This window comes from Mytilus californianus, unplaced genomic scaffold (genome assembly GCF_021869535.1).
Source record: "Mytilus californianus isolate M0D057914Y unplaced genomic scaffold, xbMytCali1.0.p SCAF_10, whole genome shotgun sequence".
NCBI classification, from domain to species: Eukaryota; Metazoa; Mollusca; class Bivalvia; order Mytilida; family Mytilidae; genus Mytilus; species Mytilus californianus.
Genome location: NW_026262582.1, coordinates 73,655,819 through 73,681,821, shown reverse-complemented (window position 1 = coordinate 73,681,821; position 26,003 = coordinate 73,655,819). Strand labels below are relative to the sequence as shown.

The 26,003-nt window shown below is 32.2% G+C and overlaps 1 protein-coding gene across 1 annotated transcript; it reads left to right on the top strand.

Moving 5' to 3' along the window:
- LOC127718495 (uncharacterized) lies at positions 1–25,992 on the top strand. Its single transcript, XM_052224544.1, has 8 exons — positions 1–82; positions 5,051–5,262; positions 8,589–9,016; positions 10,161–10,329; positions 13,225–13,493; positions 15,344–15,380; positions 17,559–17,702; positions 21,965–25,992. Exons 2-8 carry the CDS (start codon positions 5,160–5,162, stop codon positions 25,195–25,197), a joined length of 4,383 nt encoding a protein of 1,460 aa, XP_052080504.1. The 5' UTR covers positions 1–82; positions 5,051–5,159; the 3' UTR covers positions 25,198–25,992.
- The last annotated feature ends 11 nt before the right edge of the window (positions 25,993–26,003 follow it).

Genomic DNA, 26,003 nt, shown 5'->3' with positions numbered 1-26,003 from the left:
TAACCTTTACATGTCAATAATTTTAATATATAAATTGGGATTTTATTTCCATTTCACATCCTGGAATTACTAAAGTTGTAAGGTAACTATAACGTATTGCGTTCATTTTTTTTTGTCTGATACAGTTAATACATATATACAACAAGTTTTTTTGTTTTGTGTAACTTATGATTTAAAAATTTTAATATAAAGGAAACTTTCCCTATATCACACACACCCATAAATGATACTATTATTAATAGTAAACACAATGCAATGAACAATATCTTTCAATTATTTTTTTTTTTTTTTTGGTTTAAAGAAAAAAGCATTAAATATTTTGAATAATTTAAATGCCACACATTAATTAAAATGGAATTTAATTCTCAAGAATAACCATGGAAAAATAAAAAGATGAAAATATGATTACCAATGAGACAACTATCCGCCTGAGACCGAATGGCTTGGTTGTTAGCTATATAAATAAGAAGATGTGGTATGAGTGCCAATGAGACAACTTTCATCCAAATCACAATCTTTATAAAGTTAACAATTATAGGTCAAAGTACGGCCTTCAACACCAAACAGCAAGCTATTAAGGTCCCCAAAATAACTAATGTAAAACAATTCAAACAGGAAAACCAACGGTCTCATCTATATAAAAAAAAAGAGAAACGATAAACACCGATGAACCACACCAACAAACGACAACCACTGAACAACAGGCTCTTGATTTAGGACAGGTGCATAAAAATGCAGCGGGTTTTAACAGTGGCCAACCTTCACCCTAACCGGAGACAATACTATAACATTACAACATAAAAAGAAACACTATAAAATATCAATTGAAATGGCTTAATTTGATCAAAACGACATTTAAACAAAAACAAGGAAACATACACTGAACGAATACGTTTGAATAAGTATTGATCACTGTAAGGACTTCAACAATCAGAAAAAACAAACCGTAAAGTAAGCTATAAAGGAATCAATACACTATTTCATGGCGCTATTGTTTTTATTGATTCATGGATCAGCTTCCAGCAGTCACGACCGTTTTTGTTCATACGTTTGCATAACGTGATAGTACTTCTTGCCATATCATATTCCTTAGCCTGATTCCTACTGAAAACGTTAACATACTTTTAATTGCTCATTGGTTCCCGAAAGTCCAAAAGAACAAAAAACAAGCACTTCTGATCTGAGAAACAGACACAATTTGCATTGCTACGTTCATATAATACAACTTTCTTTTATTCCAAAGAAATATTCTACCAAAATAAAATAAATATTTTTGCTTTACTTAATTTCATTATATAATAAATTTCTAGCAATAAAATCCTCAAGAAGCTTTATACGAGACACTTTTTTACTGATATCAAGCTAAAACTGTGCTGGTAGTTTATATGGGTAATACAAAGCAAAATGCAAAAATTTGAAATATTTCCAGTTGTTGTTTGTGAATAATTTTTAAAATTTTCAATTTTCATATCTAGCAGCTTAAAAATTTGCTATACTATTAAAATTGCATTTAACTTGTTTGAAGGAACGAGTATACACATTGTACCAAATGACAAAGTCATAATATGACCTCAATATTTTTTCTAATATGAATAAGTCAGTATATATATTTTCATTGATTTCAATCCTAAAAAATGCAAAAACTAAAATTCCATGTTTTGTTCAATTATATGCATGGCAAATGGCCATAACAGGCTGAATACAATATTTTAGCAATTGAACGGCTATAAATTTGGTACCAATGGGATTTTGCAGCAAAGAAAGTTGAACTTAAACCGATTACTTACATAAAATGTGATCATTTTTTGAATGAAGAGTATATATTCTGATATTTAAATTTCTCAAGATTTTCAATAATAAAACCAATTCAGAGTGACATTCTTTTCAAGTCAAAACTATAACTTACCATGGCTTGTGGTGATCAATCCAACATACACAGGCAAAATTTGCTCACGTGAAAATTTTCATGTGAATTTCACGTGAATTGAGATTCACAAGAATTTCATGTGAAATTTCTCATGTGAATTTCATGTGAATTTTACAAAAAAAAAATTGGTATTTTTCATGATTTCAAATAAATTTGAAAATTTTTAGATGTTATTTGAATTACTTTATATTAAAAAAATCACATGAATTTCACGTGAAAGAAATTCATGTGATTTTTACGTGAAATTCGAGCGAGTTTCAAATGAGATTCACGTGAAACTCTCATGAACTGATTTCACGTGAGTTTCACTTATAAGCTCGTTTGAGGTAAAATTCACATAAGATTCACATGAATTTCAATAAGCGTGAAAATGATGTCAGTGAAATTTCCCTGTGTATAAGTGTGTTTTAATTGCATATATGAGAGCACTGGTTTCCAGATGTCCTAAAGTACAAAAACGGGTTCTTCTGATCTGAGTAACATGCAATATTCAATTTCAAACAACTTTTCTTAAAATAAAAATAGAATTTCGACAGCTCGACAGTGATCCAATGTCCTAACCCTTTCATTTCGGAGGAGCTGTTTTGTGGCGTGAAATACCTACTAAACTATATGTTCTCCCTGATAGGGTCTGATTTCCTTTGTTTGTGTTTGTTACCTTGATTTAACTTGAATTATCGATTTATGAGATTTGAACATGGGTAAACAACTGTTGCTTTAGATAAACTCATCATAGATACCAATATTGAAATTTTGTATTTGCGCCAAATGCGAGTTTCGTCTACAAAAGACTCATCAGTGACGCTCGAATAAAAAAACGAGTATTGCTTTCTTGTTTCTTAAAAAAGCAATTGAAAAATTACTTAGTTGGTAAATCAAATTTCAATTTCACTTTACTTATATTATAACTTATAGTAGGACTAATGAATCCTCTCCTGGATGATTAGACACATAATGAACTTGTTATGTAGGTCGTGTCCACTGGTTATTCGTTTTATGTAATAAAAACTGTGATAACATTGAATTGTTCTCACTGTTTTAATAACCTGTACATGAGATTTGTTCACACGAGTAACCAACGTGTAGGAATAATGTAAATATAAACATAAGGAACTGTGGTATGATTGCCAAAGTTTAAATGAAGTGCATGTAAGCCATTAAAGGCAACTAAATGTTCATTACGTAGAATTGAATTGAAAATGTCTCTGTTACGTACCGTTATAGCAGTTAGACGGAATTCATCTTTGGTGTGTGTGTGTGTGTGTGTGTGTGTGTGTGTAAAGGTGAAAAGGGGGGGGGTGAGAGGTCATGAAATAGAAGTTCCTTTATAATATAAGATCCAAATGTAAGAATCATTTTGTAATATTTTTCCTCTGGAACAAATATTCCAGTATATGTTTCTTACGGAATGATGATTATAGAATATTTATTCCTACCGGTATGAGAAACAGGAAAAATATGCCAGGAATTATTTTTTTCAAACAACTTTTTAATTGTTCAAAATAAACATTCAACAAGGACGCGGTAGTGAATCTTGTTCCTCTTGGTTTGGTTTTTTTAATACAGGAAATACCCTAATGTTTTACATACTAGAATTTTTTAAAGTAACAGATATGCAGAAGGAAATGTTTAATTCGAAATGTGTATTATTTCCTTATATTGTCTTCATGACCGTACTATAATAATATGTAAGATTATTTCCTACCGACAATTTTAAATGCAAATTCAAATGATTGGTTCTCATCGATAAAACAATGGAACAAACTGTAATTAAAATCGAGAATAGTGTACATGTTTTCTTCAAAATGAATTTTAGGAGTACAAAATTGTAGTTAGATATATTTTTACTTCACTAAACGTCTTTTATTACAAAAAGTAGGACAACTTCATCCTCTTCCTGGGTGATTAGACCCATGACGAACGTGACTCAATAGAATGAAAATCATTTATTGTGACGTTGTTTTTGTTCAACTTAAGTACATGTACATACAATGGGTTTTAACTTCCATTATTCAGCTTGAATTTATAAAATATGCAGGTATAATTTATATATTGTATAATTTGATATATAGTTCATAAAAGCCATTTATTTCCCTCTTTTGCATACCATAAATGTTTAATTTGAAATAATTGTAAGATGTCATTCATATCATTTTTATCTATCTTGAATGTTAAATATTAAACTGTTACATTCAGAATGACCATTTCTACTTTAATGCCACATTATTAAAAATGGAGCGAAAAGCGACAACCACTATATGACATAAAAGGGTATCAATGTTCTGCACAAGATGCGCATTTCGACAATAAATGTTATCACTGATGCTCGAAGCTAAATTATTTTAAAATCCAAAGATTATAAAAACAAAAACAAAAGAATAACAAAATAACTAAATAACTGGATCCTAATTTAGGATAAATTTATATAGAAAATGCCGCAAGGTCAAACATTGTCTCGAACACCCAACACTCCCCTAACTGTGACAGTTGTGGTAATGGTTAACATAAGAACAAACTGTAAAAATCAGTAAAAAAGACAAAACGACATAAAGAGCCGTTCTTAAAGTACTCGTAATTTCTAAAATGCTATATCGAACCCAATATCAACTGATAAATAAATCCCAGACTCAAGTTTGCTCATTTTCGGAGGAGTCAGATTTTGATAGTTGATGCTGTTGATTGGGCTCATGGTGATACTTGTATCATTGAAAATCATGCCACATCTCCTAATTCTAAATAGAAATATACATAAATTTTCAAGTAGTAGGTACATTAAGAATTCGTCATGACATGAACAGTTATTTGGAGTTTAATGTGACTAAAACAATAGTTTCTTTCAGATTTGTTTGTTAGTTAACTTTCTCATAAATGAACATGATGAATACTTTTGGTTTTTTTTAATTTCTACATTATATCGGTCAAGACAGTTACCATTCAATACCAACATATCACTTTTAATTGAAAATGCCAAGTGAGCGATACAGACTTAAGGTTTCTATCATGTGTATTAGTTCATACACAAAATTGTGAATAAATATATTGATTATTACTATTATTGAATATAACAGTTGAGTTAACTTACCGCTGAAAATTTATATCAAAAATTTCTTTTTTTTTATTTAGAATGAATGCATGGAGCCTAAATAGTGCAAAAAGTATGGATACTATCGATTTTTACAAAGTTTAAACGACGTTAACTGGCAAAACATAAGCTATAAACACCCAATAAAAAATGGCCGATAACACCACTTCTGACATAGAAGAGAGCTCTTTTGCACCACCAGAATTGGAACAACAAATTGCTGAAATACAAGCAAATAGTATGTTAAGCAACGGTAAGATAACTAACTCAAGAAATTAGTTTTATCAACTTTGTCAATTTAACATTTATAATGAACGATAGTTTAAGATTTCGGTGGGATAAGAGTCAATTATCAATGCGCTATTGTGTGATACCTAATCATTTGATATAAAATATTTTCGTATATATATAGGAGTTACACAAGAGGGGGTCAAATATGGAGCAGCATTTACTAACCCTTCCGGAGCACCTTAGAACACCACTGAGTTTTAGGAGATCGTGTTGCTAAGTCTTTAGTTTTCTATGTTGTTTTTTGTATACTACTGTATGTCTTTGGGTCTATATTTTTATTTGTCATGCCGTTGTTATATTAATTTTTCATTGACTCATGAGTTTAAAGTGCCCTTTGGTATCTTCCACCTCTCTTTGATAATTGGTTTTAATCAAAAGTTTATTCTAATTATTATTAGTACGATAAATGTTGAATAATGTGGACATTTGAACTTGCACCACAAGTGAGAAATCAATAAACGACAAGTGATATTTATAAACAAAATGATAAAAAAAAACAAAAAGAATTGTCCGAAGAGTTTCCACTAGAAAACCAATTTTGACAAGAAACAGTTATTTTGATCTGAACAGCTTTTAAAAGACAAACAAATATTTAGCCATGTTCCGTCTTACCGTAAAGGGGCAGACAGTACTGTTAATAGAATCGCTTGCAGCCAATTAAGATCTATTCAGTCTATGTTCATACTGTTCAGTAATAGTTGTTTTCCTGTACAAAACGACAACACGATGAAAAGCTTCTGAAAAGCTACCGAAAGAGGGACTAAAGATACCAGAGGGACAGTCAAACTCATAGATCGAAAACAAACTGACAACGCCATGGCCAAAAATAAATAGACAAACAGACAAATAATAGTACAGATGACACAACATAGAAAACTAAAGACTAAGCAACACGAACCCCACCAAAAACTGGGAGTGATCTTAGGTGCTCCGGAAGGGAAAGCAGATCCTGCTCCACATGTGGCTCCCGTTGTGTTGCTTATGTTATTACAAATCCGGTAAATAGTCTAATTCAGTAGATCACATTCGTGAAAAGGGAAGGGTATTCTAGTTACGACATAAGGAACATATCCGATATCATCTGTGAAACGGTTATTCCATAACGGTCAACCAACTCGTGATGGCGTCCGTAAAATTTACGAAGGGATGATTTCAACTTCACCATTTGGAACTCTTGGTTTAATAGCTTTCATGTGAGTAGCAATCCTCTATCAAGGAAATCATGATAGGAAATACAAGCCCGGGAATATCGTATCAATTGGGAGATATATACTCCGTATGCAGGGGCTGCTGGAATGTTGCTACATAGAAATGGAAAGTTCACAATTGGGAAGCTGAAATCATCTCTTTTGTCGTAAAGTTTTGTTTTCAACCGACCCTCATTGTCAATTTCTAGATGTAAGTCAAGATATGAGGCAGACTTAACTGTATCTGTAGTATCTTTTATCTCTAGTTCGATGGGATAGATTCGTTCAATATAGTCACCAAATTTTGTATTATTAAGTGAGAGAACATCATCTATATATCGAAACGTAAAGTTAAAGGATATTGCTAACTTCTTATCTTTCTTCCTAAGAAGTTTCTGTATGAAGTCAGCCTCGTAATAATAAAGAAACAAGTCGACAAGAAGAGGGGCACAATTAGTTCCCATTGGAATTCCGACAGTCTGTTGAAAAACACGTCCTCCAAACGTAAAAAATATGTTGTCAATAAAAAAATCAAGCATCTTGATAATGTCAGTTTCAGAGAATTTTTTATTTGAATCAGAGTGATTCTTTACAAAGTAGGATTTATCCCTCCCCAAGACAAGACACTTGTATCTACGTTCGCCATTCTTTTTAATGAAACAAAGTGATACCAACTCTTTCAATTTGTCTTTTAGTTTGGAAATGGGGAATACTTGTGTTAAGTGTAGAAAAGTCAAATGTTTTAATACTATTGAAAAGCTACTGAACAGTACTGAATTGACTGCAAGCCAACTGTCTGAACAGTTTTGAATTTACAGCAAGACAATAACTGAAATATAAAGTTAAGACTATATGTTTAAGGGTTCAGACTTTTCAGATGTCCTTAAATTTAAAATAACTCCTTCAGACTAAAATTCGTTCTCTCGTGCCAGTGCCCTTCCAGCACATCCCTTCAGTGGTCTATGAAATATAAGCAAAACTAAATTTGGATATACATAGATATAAGAAGATGTGGTATGAGTGCTAATGAGACAACTCTCCATCCAAGTCAAAATTTATAAAATTAAACCATTATAGGTCAAAGTACGGTCTTCATCACGGAGCCTTAGCTCACACCGAACAGTAAGCTATAAAGGGCCCCAAAAATGACTAGTGTAAAACCATTCAAACGGGAAAACCAACGGTCTAATCTATATAAAAAACAAGAAACGAGAAACTTAAAAGTCACGTGATAAGGAACATCAGTAATAAGTTAATTATTATTTGAATACAACTTCGTGTTAATTAAGCTTCACCAAAACATTAACTTAACTCTTTTCCAAAACGTTAGCCTGGTACGGGACGGTAGGTTAGTTGGATGAACCTAAAGAACAGATAACATAATGTCAATATACAATCGTAGGTGGTTCACAGTCATATTGATTATTTCGTCTTTTGGTACGTGAATTTTAATGGACATCATTGTTAATCATTAGATATAAAAAGAGGATTAGGTATGTTTGGCAACGAGACAACTTACCACAGAGACCTAATGAAATCGATTTAGGCAACTATATGTTTCGAGTATATCTATATCTATAACATGTTTGATTAATTCATTATATTATTTCCTTATTATTAATAATCATGATAATGATCGCAAACCACGAAGATAACAAACGTATTATTTATGTTAGAGTAATAAATAGTATACATTTTTTTTGTTTCCATGCATTAACTATTTCAAAATATTTAGAAACGAAATATTCGTTATTCTTATGTTATTTTCGTTAACACTAAGATTGTTTTACTGGTGTCTGTATTGCCCAATCATTGCTCAAATCTCTTGTTGTATCTCAAATGGCGAAACACTTGAATATTCTTGATAAGAGACATTAGTCATGATCGTCTTATGTAACAGGTCAGGAATATGACAGTTGTTTTCAATTCGTTCCGTTTGCTGATGAAGTCTAACGTTTGCATTTTGTCAATTTTTATTGACTCCCATTTTCTTTAATTTACCTTGGAGTTGGATATTTTAGTTACTTCTTTTTTAGTATATGTAAGTGCGAATATTTTGGACACAATTTACATTTTTGTATAACACAATGCTGTTTTGTAGGTCCTGTTCATGATTTGGATGAGCATCAGAAAATATGGCTGGTCATTGGTATATGTCTACACAATATTATCACGCCTATTTTAAGGAAGTATGTTGAATCCGTCATGACGTCACTTTACACCTCACTGGTCAAATTAGACCAGATCAATACACAGACCTATCCACGACATCTTAGGGGTCATCCTCGCCAAGGAGTTCATATCTATTATCTGAACTACGACTGCATTAATAACAATAAAGCGCTCGGTCGACAAAACCATTTGTATGACTACAAAGTTCAGAATGCTATAGATTTATCGAAATTATTTTTGCTTTCAAATATGACACAGTATAATGGTTTTGACGATACATGCGATGCCTCAGTGTTACTTGGAATTGTCAAAAATGTAGACGGATTTCATTCTGGAGTCAAGGCTACTGCAGCAAGGGTAAGTCTAATTGCAACAAAATCAAACTTTAATTAAGACGAAATATGTAGTTTTAAAAGTTTCTTTGACATAAGCCTGATTCATCAACTTTCAGCGTAGACACTGGTGACGTTTTATAAAGTCTGAGTAGTATCTGCAAGCTCTTGAATATCAAATGATTTGGAAAATGTCTATCCCATATGCAGGTGAAGTTGGTATATTGCTGCTGAGGTGGGCGAAATTTGTAATTTCAAAAATAAAATGAATTTTAGTCTAGATCTGAAACGGTATTTTTTATCTCAACAGCTCTTAAAAAGTTAAATAAAAAAAATACTGAGCTCCGAGGAAAATCCAAAAAAGTCCCTGATCAAATGGCAAAATCAAAAGCACAAACACATCAAACGAATGGCCAACAACTGTCATATTCCTGACTTGGTACAGGCATTTTCTTATGTAGAAAATGGTGGATTGAACCTGGTTTTATAGCGCTAAACCTCTCACTTGTATAACAGTCGCATCAAATTTCATTATATTGACAACGATGCGTGAACAAAATATCACAAATAGGGGTACAACAACAACACGAACTCCACCAAAAATGGGGTTGATTTCAGGTGATCCGGAATGGTAAGCAGATCCTTCTCCACATGTGGCACCCGTCGTCGTAAAGATAGATTAATAACTATTCAGTTTTTAAGACTTATTAACTGTGGTAAATTCAGTTCTGTTCAGTCCTTTCGCGTGCAGTCAACTAAGATATGTTCAGTCTATATTCCAAATGTTCAGTAGTTTTTATTTACCAGTACAGACAAACAACATACTGAACCGTCTGAAAAATTCCTGAACAGAACTGTATTGACTGCAAGCAAATTGTTTGAACCGTACTGAATTAATCGTATTTTATTAACAGAAAATTTACTAAAAATGTTAACATGAATTAATAATGTATTGTTTAGTCCTTTCAGACGATGTTAAGATCAAAACGACAGTTTCAGACTAAAAATTTTTGACAAGTTATCGACAGTAAAAAGCGCCATTTTAATGAGATACTATCTGAATTTGAAGCGTTCAAGTAACGAAATAAACTCAAGTTTGATTTTGTTATTTCGATTGACGTAATTTTTTGGGGAATTTTCAGTATATCATACGAATTTTGTAATTACAGATAAGATCTGAAATCAGAAATCCCTGGGCACATTGTGATTTTACACAATGGAATGCTACGAGATATTCACTGTCATTCAAGTTGATGGAAAACCTAATTACAAATTTGGGCCTGAGTTCTTCCGACGAAAAGCAGACGTTGGACCAACTTATCATATGGAAAACAAATGGTAATATGTTAAGTAGTTTATGATATCTATTGTCATATGGTGATTTGTCAGATTTCGGATCACCTTTTTATTTTGTTTTGTTTAACTTGAATATAACTTAGAATATAATGAAGATCAGATGAAAATTATAAAAGCAAATATCAAATATTGTTTTTGAAGATTTCTATAAACGCAAAGTATCTAATTGTGAAATAAGGACTTTTTCTATAAAAAAAAAACAAAAAAAAACAGAAAATTATGCTCCAATTAGTTTTGCTCATCATTGAAGGTGAATACCATCGTTGTTTTCCCCTATTAGTCTTTGTTAAATTGGCACTTTTCAAAAAATTGTGCAGTATTTATCTTTGTTTCAAATAAAGAAATACTTGGTATGAGTAAACTTTTATCCTGTCCAGTACTACAGACAAAATTTCACATAACATTTCATTGCATATAAGATAATAATCATCACTGGAAATTAACCAATCAAATTTTCACCCCTATTTTTCCTGTGTTCAAGCTTAAGTAATCATGTAACCTCAAGTTTCCAAAATATTCTATAGAAACACCACAGAAAAAAGAATGGTGTTTTGAAACACCCAATATATATGTTTATGACTCAGAAATGTTTGACTTTGAAATGTATGATTAATTTTCTACAACTGTCAAATTCAAGGGAAAATTTTTTGGACCCTCTTTTGTATGCAACCGGATGTGACGTACATGTACTACGATTAGGTGGTATTACACCTGAATGCTGCCGTACAGTGGCCTATAATATTTTAAATCTTCTTCTTGTAATTTTTGGCAGATAGTTGTCTCATTTATTTACCACAAATCTTTATTCTTATATCAATATTTGTTTTTTAACAGCCCCATTTAACAGGTACGTAAAGGTAATTTTTCTATATATGGTGCAGTATGACAGTTTATCATAGTTCCGTTATATTGACAAAATTGGGTGAGCAACCTTAACAGAAATAATAGGTAAATGTGACTTATATACCTACATGGAGTTTTTCTCTTTCAGAACGATAGGTCTTTCTTTTGAAGAATCAACCCAGACGGTACCAAGTTTCAATGAAATTTGCTTCAAGGCATAAAATAATGACCTTTATAAGGTCATTATTTTCCTGATTTAAAAAATACTATAGTTTACTTAAACATTTAATTCGTTTGATAGTGTGTTGTTGCCAATATGGGCTTTAACTTTTTAATATCCATCTTTGGTAGGTTTAAGGTAGAAACAATCCTTTCCTCCGTTTATTGGACTGAAATTCTAAAAATCGTCGTTGACGCACATTTTAACTTTCGAAACAAAAATGTAAAGTTTTGTTTATTTATCGCTAAAATAAAGGGACATTATGTGAGATAAATTTAATAACATAACATTTTTTATAACACTTTAAAACAAGCCAGATTTAACACATTCGTGTGTAGGATTTTGAAAATTTTATTGATTCAGACTGTATTGGAAATTATACTTTGACCTATTGATACTCGTTTTTCGTATTACATGTACATGTATCACGATTTCGTGCTCTCTTTATGACATTTCTTATTTTTTTACATTCTATATATACCTTTTACTCTATCTAATGATTAAATGACCGAATATTCTTATTTTCTATAGAATAACACCCACGTATTTTAAAATTGGGGAGGGGGTATAATATTTAATCCTGATTCTGAGTTTTAAAAAAAAGTTGTATTGCCAGACAAAAGAGAGAAAACAATTATTCTGAATAGTTTATTAGAAAAATTGTTGAAAAATCAATCTGCTTTTCCGCGATAAAACTGACATAAAAAACCTACTAATCCCCTTTCATAAACAAAATTGATACAACAAAAAAATACTTACAAAGTGACTTGTATTTTTCATACACCGTAACAATTCATTTGTGTCTTGCTTCATGCAGTTATAGTAACAAAATTTCTAAAGTCTATATCTAGATTAATTGGTGAGTTTTATTTAACATTATAAATGAGCCGCAGGCCGTATTACAACCTAACATATCAGAAAAGAATATTCCACTTTAATGTAGTCGGTAAAATAGGATAGAAATAATGCAAGTCTTTGTAGAAAATAATATTATTAATTCGTATATTTTAACTAATTTGATTCGTTCAGGGATAGTCACATGTTAAACTATATTTTCGAAGGTAGAGAGAAAACGGCGGATAGCAAAAAGCATATTGCACGGTTATTTTTAGAATATCTAAAAACCGATATACTTTGTGACGTCATGTTATGAATTTCATGATATTGTTAAAAGTTTTATAAAAAAAATATCTATGATCGATTATTTGAAGAAAAAAAATCTTCAAATACATAACATGTAAAAAAAAACATCAAAAAAGTAAATGAAATAACAACTAATCTGTTGTTATTGTCTAGAAGACAATATGATATCTATAGAATTACAACAAAATCAAATGACGATTTTGATACAAATATGGTCGGAAATTAATAATATAACAATTATAGCCTATTTATGAGGTCAATACAGGATATATCGACCCAAAGAAGTATATCGACCTCGGACTTCGTCCTCAGTCAATATACTTCTTTCAGGTCAATATATCCTTGTATCGACCTCCTACAAAGGCTATAATTGTATAATATTTTTTGACGGTTTATAAGTCAGATAATGCATATTTTAAGGTGTTTCTTGTCGTATAACACACCTCGGTCGGTCGGTCTTTTATTTGGTCAATCCTGACACCCCTCGGTGTTTTATACGGCAAGAAAAACCTTAAAATATGCATTATCTATAACATAATTTGGATCCTTGTTTTTGTTGGAAATATAATATGTTTACATTACAAAGCGAAAGAAAAATGTATTTGTATCATAGAAAAACACATGTATATTGTATATTTATATCAAAACTTGTATTTATCTTATTGTTTTAGGAGTAAGCTTTTTGTCAGGAACAACTCTCGGTTTGGAACATGTCAAAGACATTCATGAACAAACATGTGTTCTAGCTAAACATGCACAAGTATTGTCAGTGCAGTGTAAAGAAATCGATATGCATTGTCATGAAATTGATATGCAAATTGTTGATGTAAACAATACTCTAGATGAATGGGAAAACGTACTCCAGGTGTTAACCCACATGAAGACCAAATTTGAAGACAAAATCAACATCTTGGAAAAACATGTTTTTGAAATGAATTCTGTAAGTTACACTGGTAAAATGTTTACACCAATAACAAGGCGTACGTAGCTTTGACTTCCAATTTTACCTCGGAAAGTTGTGAAACGACACAACAAATGAAACACTGTTAAAATCAGTTGGAAAGGACTTGAGTTATCCGATCGGTACTAAGCACGAAAACATACAACTAAAAGATAGAGGTCATAAAGTACTGATCTTGATTTTACGAAAGTTGATTCAGAATCAATTTTAAACACTTGAATAAACCATTTCCCCGAGAATAAATGTATAAATGGTACACCTCCGACCAATTAAGTGTAAAGACGTCGTAAAGATTCTGAGTAAATAACATAACCAATTACATACCAAAATATTAAGATCGACAGGATGTAGTACAATAAATGGTCATTCCTAGGTTGAAGTACATGTTAAGTTAGTCATTTAATTATTTAAAATAAAATCAAAAGAATAGCAGATAAAGAGAGTATTCAAAGATTTTATTACAATGCTAAATTGATAAGCTTAAGAATGATTTAATGTTGTTTAAAACAATCATAAAAATTAGTTCATACCTTAGTTTGCTACTTTTACAAACAATTTAAATGTAAAACTAAAGATTTTTGGACACTTTCCTTTAGTATCTTTACAGGAACATCCAAACTTCCGACTTCCGAATCAGATATTTTTATCAATGAAAAAAAAAAGATTTAATGTAATTTGTGGAGATAAAATCCCTGACTTAATCATATATATGCGAGAAGAGGAAGATAAAAAAGTGATATTCGAACTCACAAGCCAATGGCATGCTGACATGTAAAACGTCAAGGGAACAAAAATTACGTTAATTACAATCTAAAGCATTCCTGTCGACTCGGGCTTAGCAAACGATTCGATTTGAGGACGTTTACTTATCTCAGTTCATATGCTCGTGCATGTTTATACTTTATGTACTTCATTAACAGGGGTGTTCCTTATATAAATAAACTCATCATAGATGTCAACAAAACTCCTTCCGTAATTAGACTTGCGAACTCAATTGAATTAACCTTATCCTGCATTTCAACTGGTATTTTCCTGAGCTATGGCAAGCAAATACAGCGTGACCTCACGAGTCCATTACAATTATTTGACTTGAGATCACATACCGGATTTTGTTGAAGGTCGTGTTGCTTTGTATTCAGCTTTCTGTGCTGTGATTTGTGGACTGTTGTTTGTTATTTGATCTTTCGTTGGTTTTTCGTTGTTTTTCATGACGTTGCCAGTTTATTTTCGACTTATGAGTTTGAATATCCCTCTGATTATATGTGGCCTCAAATTGATGTAACACATGACCGAATACACTTTTTTCATCCCTGCCAATTTCAAGGATATAACGCCTACTAATTAAGTTGTATATAGGACTTATTTCTTCTTCCGTTTTCTTTTAATATGTCAAAAACATATTTTCAATGTTTGAGTGAGTACTCATATAATAACATTGGGATAATCAATGCATGTGAATAAATCGGTTAAAGACATAGCACTAACCAAAAAACTATGACATTTTTATTCAAAACAGAAGGCAATGTTTTAGTATCAGGCAAGGAACACTTCTCCGAAACAGTAATCTTCTTTTTGCCATAATCAATTAAAATATTTATAATTAAAGAAAATGCTCTCAGGCAGTATAGTAATAAAATTTGAATAATCCCTGATTTCATAGTAGTATACAGTTTAAAGAACTTGTTTTTGGTCTATTATTTATATGAATAGATGTACTTTCAAAATACGCTTCGTGACTGTTGTCTTTTGTTAAAGTGTATTTCTGTTCTGTTCCGTCGGTCTTTTAGTGAGAACGATATCATACAAAACAATATTTCTTTTTCTTTCAGCAAATAGAACAACAAAATAAAAGAATGAAAGAAATTGGTGAGTAACATGACAATAGTGTTAAAGGGGCATTAGCTACGAGATATGAAAAAATAGAATATGATTAAGTGTAGTTCAATCATTGATAAAAGCGAAATAATGAAATAATAATTCGCTTTTAGCAGCCTATTTGGTTCAATCTTGAAAGTGAATAATACGACCTCATTGGATACGTATTCGTGTGACCTTCAATTTAACCCACTAACTAGAGATTGGTTACACATGTCTTAGTCGTGTTCAGCCAGTAAAAGGAAAAGGATATCAACATAGAAAGTGAAACAAAGGTGAACCATTTCTTTGACTGATTCGATCCACATAAAAATCATTCTTATACAAGGAAAAACGATAATTAACTTAGTGCTTTAACCTATAAAATGAAATCAAACAGACATAGAAAAATCAAATTGCACGAGGTCGCTATCTATTTATATTTATGTTTATATTTATATCGGGTTATGTGATCGTCGGTATGTTAAACACATCCAAAATTATTTTTTTTAAATATCAAATAGGTACATGTATGTAAGGATTTTAAAAAGTGCTGCTGGTTAGTATAAAAAGTGGCTTGCAAGATATACAAACATTGAAAAGCAAATACACAGATCGTACAGATGTAGTTTCATTTACTCATGACAACCTTCCTTTTTGTAGTGTTTAAAAAGAATCGTATTTTATATAAAATAATGAATATACAATTCTGGTGCTTTCTATGAATAATTTATAACTAAACTATATCATCGAAGAATATTTTTTTTTTTTTATCTCATGATGAGTTTTCAGTAAGGGAGTGTGTTTTCTATTATTATAAATCTTGTATCAATCTGAACTGAGGCGACAATAGTTTACCAATGTTCAGGTCTCGTAAATCGATTAGAAAGAGGCAATGCAAGGAAACAAAAAAAAGCTAAAGGAATCGCATGAACTCCAAAAGGAGCGAAACCGAGTGCGTCGACATCAGCTATGAGTGCATCCCCCATGTGAATTTACAACCAGTCAAAATGTCACAATCGGGAATAGGATATAATCGATAAAATTATAGATCAGATGACTATACTTCTATATCTATAAATCAATTCGCGATAGTCAAACTGATTTAGCGTCGATTTCAATCCTTCTTCTTCATAACTATGTTTGAGCAGTTTTTGCATAAGGAGCACAACCCTATTAATGAAGTACGCAACGTGTGAAACATGCATGCGTGTAATGTATTAACTGTGGCATGTGAACGTCATTCGTTGGAACAGAAAGGATGTTACTGCTTCGAAATGGGAAGCTGACAATTAGAAAGTTGAAAGCATCACGTTTGTCATAGATTCTAGTTATAATTTGTCCATCTGTGTTACTTTCTGTAATATCCTTTATATCAGTTTACAAGGAGATATGAGATGTAAGCACCTATGAAAATGTGCATTATTGAACGACAGGACATCATCAGTATACTGAAAGTCTTTGAGAAGGTTCTGTTGAAATGAGCTTCCATTAATAAAAAAAAATCAAGGTCTAGCAGTTTGATGAAATAATCTTCAGTGTACTTTTGTCATAACAGAACAGTTATGTTGTTATTAAACATGTACCTCAGGGTATTCCTCAGTTTCTTACATTTCGAATGTTCATGCATTCAGTTAGCACGCAAGCATTTACATATCATATTGGAAACATGTAGCAATTCAAATAAGGAGTGTACCTATAGCATAGCCGTCACACTCGCCAGTACTTTAAAACTGGTATGAACATGAGGGGGTTCTATTGAAATTTACTATCATAAAGATTTGGAAATAGTTTTTAATTAAATGAATATTTATCTCTCATGCATATTTTTTTTATTATTTTTTTCCTTTTTTTGGTTTTGTTTGATTTCTATGTAATATCAGCTCTTGGACGAAAGGGCCTACGGAAAAATGTATTTGACACAATAGCTCAACGATAATGTTTGTAACAATAGTTAAAAGGACTTATTTAAGCATTTTTTATAATTTGTGTTTTGCTAAATAACTTTTGCCAGAGGATGATATCCAAAACAGTTTTATAAGCATAGCTGAAATGATAGGCCCAAATCATTGTGTATGACCTGGTATCTGATTCCTCACTGTAACTTTTATTTGTATTCTAAATCATAATAATGTTAACGATGTCCCAACAGTAACGTTTCAGTACCACTTAATTTGGTTTTCTTTACAGAAAAAAACATGGAACATTGCATGGACTTCTCTCGTGAAGTACAGGCATTCTCATTAGCAATGCAAGCTCAATTGTTGGAGATTGGTGATAGAAAGGTTTCTTTGTTAACAGAACAGAAAGAATGTATTCCTGAGAATATAAGAGGTATATAACTTTTTAAAAAAATGATTTTATTGTCTTGCTTACGACGAAAGTGTCAGAATGCGAGACATAGGGATCACAATCTGGCGTCATCGACCGCTGGGGTGGTGTAAACTCTTTGTATTAAGCTTTTTATTTCAGAGTGTAGAGGACCTAAAGGCTTCAAATTTTGAATACAGAGGCCTCATGTTACAAAGTTTGCGTCTGACATTAGTCCGTTGCCCTTGACCTCATTTTCATGGTTCAGCTACTGCTCGAATAAAACGTTTATTTTTTTTATGAATTTCTCACCTATTATGAGTAAACATGGTAAAGGGATAACTATATTTGGTATATACGTTCCTTATAAGGTCTAAATGTCCACAAGATAGTGCTTATCGGACCTCGACCTCATTTCATTCACCAGTGATCAAGGTTAAAGTTACATGATTAGGTCAGTTTATCGGATACTGCAAGCAGAAGCTCAACTAAATTTGGTGTATGGAATGATTAAAAAGTGTGCATATCAGTCTGGCAATAGCAATTGGTCTAATAAATTTGGTGTATGGAATGATTGTTAGGTGTACATGTCCAACTGCAGTTGTCATCTAACCTTGGCCTCATTTTCATGGTTCAGTGGTTAAAGTTAAGTTTTTGTGTTTTTGTCTTTTTTTCGCATACCATATGCAATGGGTCAACTATATTTGGTGTATGGAAATATTTTATGATGTACATGTCAGTCTGGCAGGTTTTATTTGACCTTGACCTCATTTTCACGGTTTATTGCTCAGTGTTAAGTTTTTATGTTTTGGTATTTTTTTCTTAAGGTGTATATGTCTGTTTAACATAGTTCATCTGACCTTGACCTCATTTTCATGGTTCATTGGTCAATGATAAATTTTTCTGGTTAAGTTTGTTTCTAAGAAACTACAAATGTATAAGCAATAATTCAACTATATTTGTTGTATGAATGATTGTAAGGTAAACATGTACTTCCGGTTTGGTTAATATGACCTTGACCTCATTTTCTTGGATCTTGTTAAGATTATATGATACTTGAAGTAAAGCTTCATATTTAAGACTTTCAATATAAAAGCAATGGTCAGTAAAGAAGGCGAGACATTTCAGCGTGTGCACTCTTGTTGTGTTTTTGTCTGCTTTTCTAATACTATATGCAATAGGACAAAATATATATGTGGTGTATGGACTATTTGTAAAGTGTACATGGCAGTCTGGCAGGTTTTATCTGACCTTGACCTCATTTTCATGGTTCACTGATCAATGTTAAGTTTTTGTGTTTTGTTATGTTTTTCTAATGCTATAAGCAATAGGTGAACTATATTTGTTGAAAGGAATATTGTAAGGTGTGAATGTCTATCTGGCTTGGTTAATCTGTCCTTTATCTTATTTTCATAAATCATTGATAATGTTCAGTTTATGTGATACTTGTAGTTAAATCATATTATAATGAATATCAACATAAAATATATCATGATTAGTAAAGCAGACGAGACATTTTAGCGTGTGCACTCTTGTTTCATACTTTAATTGTTTGATATTTTTTTTATACCACAAAGGTGCCTCGGTGGTCAGGTTGTGTAAGTAGTCGAGCTACTGTTTCTCTAACCTGTCAACGCTTAAGTTTTAAGTTTGAATCCCGCATCTGACAGGTGCGCTTGAATTCAATCTTAGTTGATCAGGACGCCAGTATTCCTATCGAAGGTCGGTGGTTCTCTCCGGTCATTCCGGCTTTCGCCACAAATATAAACTGTCCTTCACGAAATAGCACAATAGTGCTGAAATTGGCGTAAAAGATCAATCAATCAATCAATTCATAACCACATTTTTTTCATAAAACAATTGTTTGGATTGAAAATGCAGTTAAGATTTTGTTATCTTTTCCTTTGTTGACATTTCAAACTTTCTGAAATTCTATAGATAAAATATTGTTTCCATATATCCTATTTTACTTCATCGGTAAATTCTTAAAGCAGGTCAGAATTCGTTTAACCCTACCAGATATACACCTTCAGTCTTGTTTTAATTCATTTAATAACAAATCATTATTAGTACTGCTAAAAACAAAATTTAAATAAATTAGTACAATCTCATTCTGCTTACGTACCTTATCGAATAAGTTTTGAAAGGATCGATTTATTTACATGGATCGTATCTAATGTTGTTTGCTTTATAAACAGCATCATCGTAAAGATGAGGGTATGATATCTCGTTTTCTAGAGAAAACGTCAGGAAAATGGCAGTTATTTTTCACTTCTCCGTTGATTTTTAGCGCTTGATTTTGTCAGTTTTTATAAATTTTCCCTAAACGAATTTGCCATGGAGTTCATTGAAACTATAACGTCAATACAGACACGGCTATTTTCAAAGACTTGGTATATACAAACGTTAACACGGTAATCGGGCCAAGGGAAAACTAAAATGAGTCATAACCTTCCCTTTGTTGTATTGAGTTCCCCTTTGTATCTTAAGTATCTAGATCCAGGAAAGGACAGTTATTGCTGTGTATAGATAATTTAGTCATAATTAGATAGTTAAACGGATTTCTGTGTAGTTTAGATTGCCAATACATAGTACGGACATTCAAATGTTCCAAGGACACCTCAGAATAACTCATCAAAGATAACAGGATTATAAATGTATACATACATGTATCATACCTGATGTGTGGTAATCATCTGATTGTTTACCACTACGTACCGTACTGAAGCCAATTGGTTGAAATCTACTCTTTGTTTTGGTGAGGTTTGTTTTCTCAGTCCTTAGTTTTCTATGTTGTGTTTTGTGTACTGTTGTTTGTCTTATGATCGTTATTTGTTTTTGAAATGGCATTGTTAGTTTGTTTACGACTTATGAGTTTGAGTTTCCATTGGTATCATTAACTTCTACTTTTTGATTCTGTATGGAGGGCACGGACCTGACTGCTCATTCTTTAGAACTTCCGTGTAGTATGGGCTTTATACTGACACTACATTGTTGACTACTCTGTCGGCCGATACGAACACAAATCGATTTGCGAGTATCTAATAAATATAAGTTTGTGTTTAATGCTAGTCTTTATTTCATCTTAGAATATCATCGATTATTCACAATATAAATAATTTTATTCAAATACGAATCAAGTGATTTTCTTAATCTGATTTCTCACTTTTACACCAATTTTTACAATAGGTTGAAATCATCCCTTCGTAAATTTTACGGACGCCATCACGAGTTGGTTGACCGTTATGGAATAACCGTTTCATAGATGATATCGGATATGTTCCTTTTGTCGTAACTACAATACCCTTCCCTTTTCACGAATGTGACCTACCGAATTAGACTATTTATCGGATTTGGAGTAACATAAGCAACACGACGGGTGCAACATGTGGAGCAGGATCTGCTTACCCTTCTGGAGCAACTGAGATCACCCCAAGTTTGTGTTGGGGTTCGTGTAGCTAATTCTTTAGTTTTCTATGTTGTGTCATCTGTACTATTATTTGTCTGTTTGTCTTTTTTTTTTGGCCATGGCGTTGTCAGTTTGTTTTCGATCTATGAGTTTGACTGTCCCTCTAATATCGTTCGTCCCTCTTGAGAGAGTGTCTGTATTTACCTGACGACACTGTTCCCAACTAATTTTCTATTGGAGACGATATTTAGTCCTTATTTCAGAAATTTCGCTACCTCTTGGTCTTTCATAAGTTTGAAATAACGTTTTCATAACATAGCCATATGACTTGTATCTAAATTCGGTGTTTCACTGCTGCTGTTGAAAGAGAATTATTGTATATACTGAAGTCAGGTGTAACTAAAAAATAATTACAAATTAAACGTCTAATGGTTTTTATTGTATTTATACAAATTGATAGGTAGTTCTATGATCTCTAAATAGGGAGAAGCAAAGGTTTGATTTGAAGGGCATTCCAATTATTTGAAATATATACTAAAAGTCCAATCATTTGAAATATATATTAAAATCCTTTTTTAAGACATTGAAAATAAGAACATTCAGTAAAAAGTAAAATAACAAAAATACCGAACTCCAAGGGAAATTCAAAAGGGAGAGTCCTTTATAACATGACAAAATCAAAAGCAATAACACCTGCATCATGATTTGTTGACAATTTTATTTAGTAATATAGGTCAAAGTTCTTTGTAGGTATCTTTTTAACTCGTTTTGATTCTAGCGCCACTATTGATTCTTATGTAGATAAAATGGACGTTTAGATTATCAAATTAGAGGCCTGGGGTAATACATTGACACATTTGTTCACATTTTTTTGTAGCTCAACATGACCAATACCTCAAGGAGTGGATAAAGGACGATGCATTATTTGTAAATACCAGGGCAGCTAGATATACGCTATCATCTCTGCAATCCAATAATTGTCTTCTTGTAACTGGTAGCTCAGGGACAGGAAAATCATTCATTGTTCACCATATTGCGTTACATCTGTTTCAAAAGGACGGATATGAAATAATACCGTTTGTAACCGGACCATCAGACATAATACACTATTATGATCCTAAAAGGAAACAGGTATTTGTTGTTGACGATATATGTGGTAAAGAATCTATAAACATACAGATGATTGAGCTTTGGAAATCTTACTATTCAAATTTAGAAAAAATATTTTTACCAAGTAGTAAAAACTCACGAAGCAAAGGTGTATTTCAAGGTACAAAATTGTTAATTTCGTGCAGACTTCTTATCGCTAAGGATAAACAATTTCGAAACATCGAGCTGTTCACAAGAAATGAATGTAACTTGCTATCGTCTAATATGTGTCTCTTGCCACAGGAAAGATTGCAAATGATACAGCAATATCTCCCGGAAGAAATGATCCATTACGTCAAAAGTATGTTGGAAAATTATGATTTCTTTCCTCTTCTGTGTTGTCTTTCTAAAAACAAGACGTCTGAGGAACTTGTTAAGCTATTTTCATCTCCGATCGAAATTATCAAAAGTGATGTAAATAACATACATTTGCAAAATAAATTCCAGTTCTGCGCATTGGTTCTATGTGTATTGTTCAGGGAAGGTTTTAGCGAAAAGTGGGTACAATCAAAATCGATGCCCGAAGAAAATAAATTTAAGATCTATGAAATAATAAAACAACTGAGTATAGACTTAACTATTGAATCGTCAAGGAAGTCTTTAGTTGAAGGGTTTACAATCTTGGAAGGTACATATTTGAAAAAAAGAGGTACAAGCTATAGAATTATTCATGATAAAGTATACACTTTTATATCAGTAATTTGTGGTAAGCATTTGACAAGTTGTTTCTTGAGATATGCTCCTAGCTCATTTGTGCGTGATTATTTCCTATTTACATGTTGTCATACAAAGCATACAGACATTTTCATCTTACTCGATGAAGACATGGAGGGAGAATATTTTAACAGACTGTATGATGATTTAAAGAATAGAAATTTGGACAGTACATTTCATAACAAACTTTTGAAATATACATCATTCAGAAATAAGTTATTAGAATATTTGAGGCAAAATGAAGAAGCAATGGGTTTGTTGAAAGATATGAATAGAAACGGTTTTGAAGTAGCCAAAGCAAGCCTAATTAAATATAATTATTTTCGGAATTTTACAAACCCGATGATAGAAGCAGCAGCAAAAGGTTTCCCAGATATATTAAAATTCTTAATAGATATAGAATTTGGTGAGGACTATATAGACACAAGTATATACATTTTATATGCAGCATGTCGCGCAGGGAATGTTAACATTGTCAAACTTTTATTAAATGACAACACTGATATACGGTTTGCATGTACAAGTGTTATCGCATTGGATCCGACGGTTGGCCTCCCACTGCTGCTTGTGTCTTGTATAGAAGGTCACACGACTGTAGTTAAACTTTTACTCGATGGCATAGCTGATCTTATTCAGTGTATTCAAAGAGGCGAGGAGTCCCGTGTACACAGTGCTAATGAAGTTGGATATACAGACCTAGATAATTTATTCTACATGTCTCAAGGTATTGATTTACCCGAGTTTTGCATGCATGGAAAATCGCCAATATATATGGCATGTTATAAAGGACATTTTGACATAGTGAAAGTACTACTTGATAATGATGCTCATACTTCAATTCTGTGTGACAGGTTATTGTTTGCGAAGGCTTGCAAGGACGGATATGCAAAGATACTGAAACTTTTAATAAAGAATTATAAACCAACTATTAATCTCGATGGAAATACACTTTTGGTAGAAGCTTGCATGAGAGGGCATACTGAAATAGTGGAAGTTTTATTAGACAATTACACTGATGAATTTCAATATGAATTTAATCGTAGACTACCGTTACTCATAGCTTGTCAGAAAGGACACTCAGACATAGTTAGATTGCTATTGAGGTACAGTGGTTATGGTTCTCGATGTCATTCAGATGGACGTGCAGCACGTGCACTGCTAATTGCCAGCGAAATGGAATACGAAGATATAGAGAAAATGGTATCTGAATATAACTCGCATGCAAAATTATATGGATATTCAAATTTATGTATTGCCGGTTATATAGAAGAAGAAAACAAGTTATCATTCAAAATCAAAATTGGCTTTTACAGCAAGTATGCAAAATTACTATTACAAATGGCATGTTATCTTGGACATCTAGGAACAGTAAGAGTCTTACTTGAGAACAGTTTTAACGTAAATCAATGTAACAGTTATGGGGTATCATCTTTGTACGCTGCATGCGTGAAAGGACATACGAATATAGTTTATCTATTATTGGAAGAAAATGCTGATGTTTTCAGATGTGATAAATTTGGAAAATCCCCACTATTTGTAGCCTGTGAGAACGGACATGTTGATACTGTAAAACTGTTACTTGAACATAATGCTGAACTTTCTCCATGTGGGAAGAGTAAAAAGTCGCCATTTTTTGTGGCTTGTGAAAAAGGACATGCAGATATTGTCCATATTCTAATGACAACCAACAGAAACATCCATCAGAGTGACAGATTTGGGCGATCGCCATTGTATATTGCATGTAAAGAGGGACATGCTAAAATAGTGAATATCTTATTATCAAACAATTCAATTCTTTCTTTCCATAATAGGTACGGAAAATCCCCAATGTGCGTTGCTTGTGAAAATGGACATTTGCATATAGTAAACCTTTTGCTGAAAAAAAATATTGATTTCTCTCATTGTGTTTCTGGGGAGTTCTCATTAATAATAACAGCTCTTGGAAGAGGGCACGTAGATATAGCAAACATGTTGGTGCAGAATAAAGAAGGTCAATGTCAGTGTGATTGGTTTAATCGAACGCAATGTCTTGCTGTTTGTGAAAAGCAAAATATAAAAATTTTGAAATTATTGGAAGAGTTCAGCAGGAAAAATTCAATGCTATGTGCTGATGATACTGATGTAGAAGAAATATATTTATACACACATCCAGATGGACCACATAATTTATTGCGTGTCTGTATACCTCGTCAGCGTTTATATACCGATATAGTCAATCTCTTTATCGAAATTAAAACGAAAACTTGAACAACAATCAAAGTAATAAAAAATAAATGCTTATTAAAACAAAACTATAAATGAAAAATAACTGAAATCTTATATTATCGTACGTTTCTTCATCTCCATCACCTTACTCAGTCGTTCAATAAATCACGTTTCATAGATTGGAACAGAACATATAAGCGAGGACAAAATACGAAAGTAGAACATATCAAACGTACTTCGGGTAGTACAACCATGAGTTAAAATTTAAAAACAATAATTAGTACAATAAATACATAACAAGACAATGTTATCTTTTATTTTTTCTTGAAGACGGTAGGTTATATATAGCTTCTACTACTGCGTCCATTGGGATACGATATTAATCCACTCGAGACAGTAAAATTTCAAAATTAAAATCGCGAGTCTCGGCGATCGTTTTTAAAATTTAAAACTTAACTGTCGGGAGTGGAAAAATATCGTATTGCACGAGATTCGAATTCGGTGCATTTATCTGTTTCTCTAATAATTTTTAGACAATATACAGACAATCTCTATCTATCTTTTCGAATCATCTGTAAAAAGATGTGTTCTTTTCATGTGACGTCATCAGGCATGGTCGCATTTTTTCGTGACGTCACAATAGGAAATTCAGAGGAAAGTAAGAAAATTTGACGTCATAAGTTGATTAGCTAAAAATGATCAACAGCTTAGGAAAGGGATAAATCAGTTAAGAACTAGAGAAATGTTATCATATATGAATGATACCGATATGATAATTATTGTAATATAATTTTGTGTACAGCCTCATTGAGGTTATCCTCTTTTAATAAAGATTATTCAAATATATA

What these genes read in the sequence shown, in the direction of transcription:
- LOC127718495 (XM_052224544.1), top strand. Translation starts at nt 5,160, where the DNA reads ATGGCCGATAACACCACTTCTGACATAGAAGAGAGCTCTTTTGCACCA. An exon ending in TCAAGGCTACTGCAGCAAGG is followed by an intron (nt 9,017 to 10,160) that starts GTAAGTCTAATT and finishes TTGTAATTACAG; the next exon opens with ATAAGATCTGAAATCAGAAA. An exon ending in TATCATATGGAAAACAAATG is followed by an intron (nt 10,330 to 13,224) that starts GTAATATGTTAA and finishes TTATTGTTTTAG; the next exon opens with GAGTAAGCTTTTTGTCAGGA.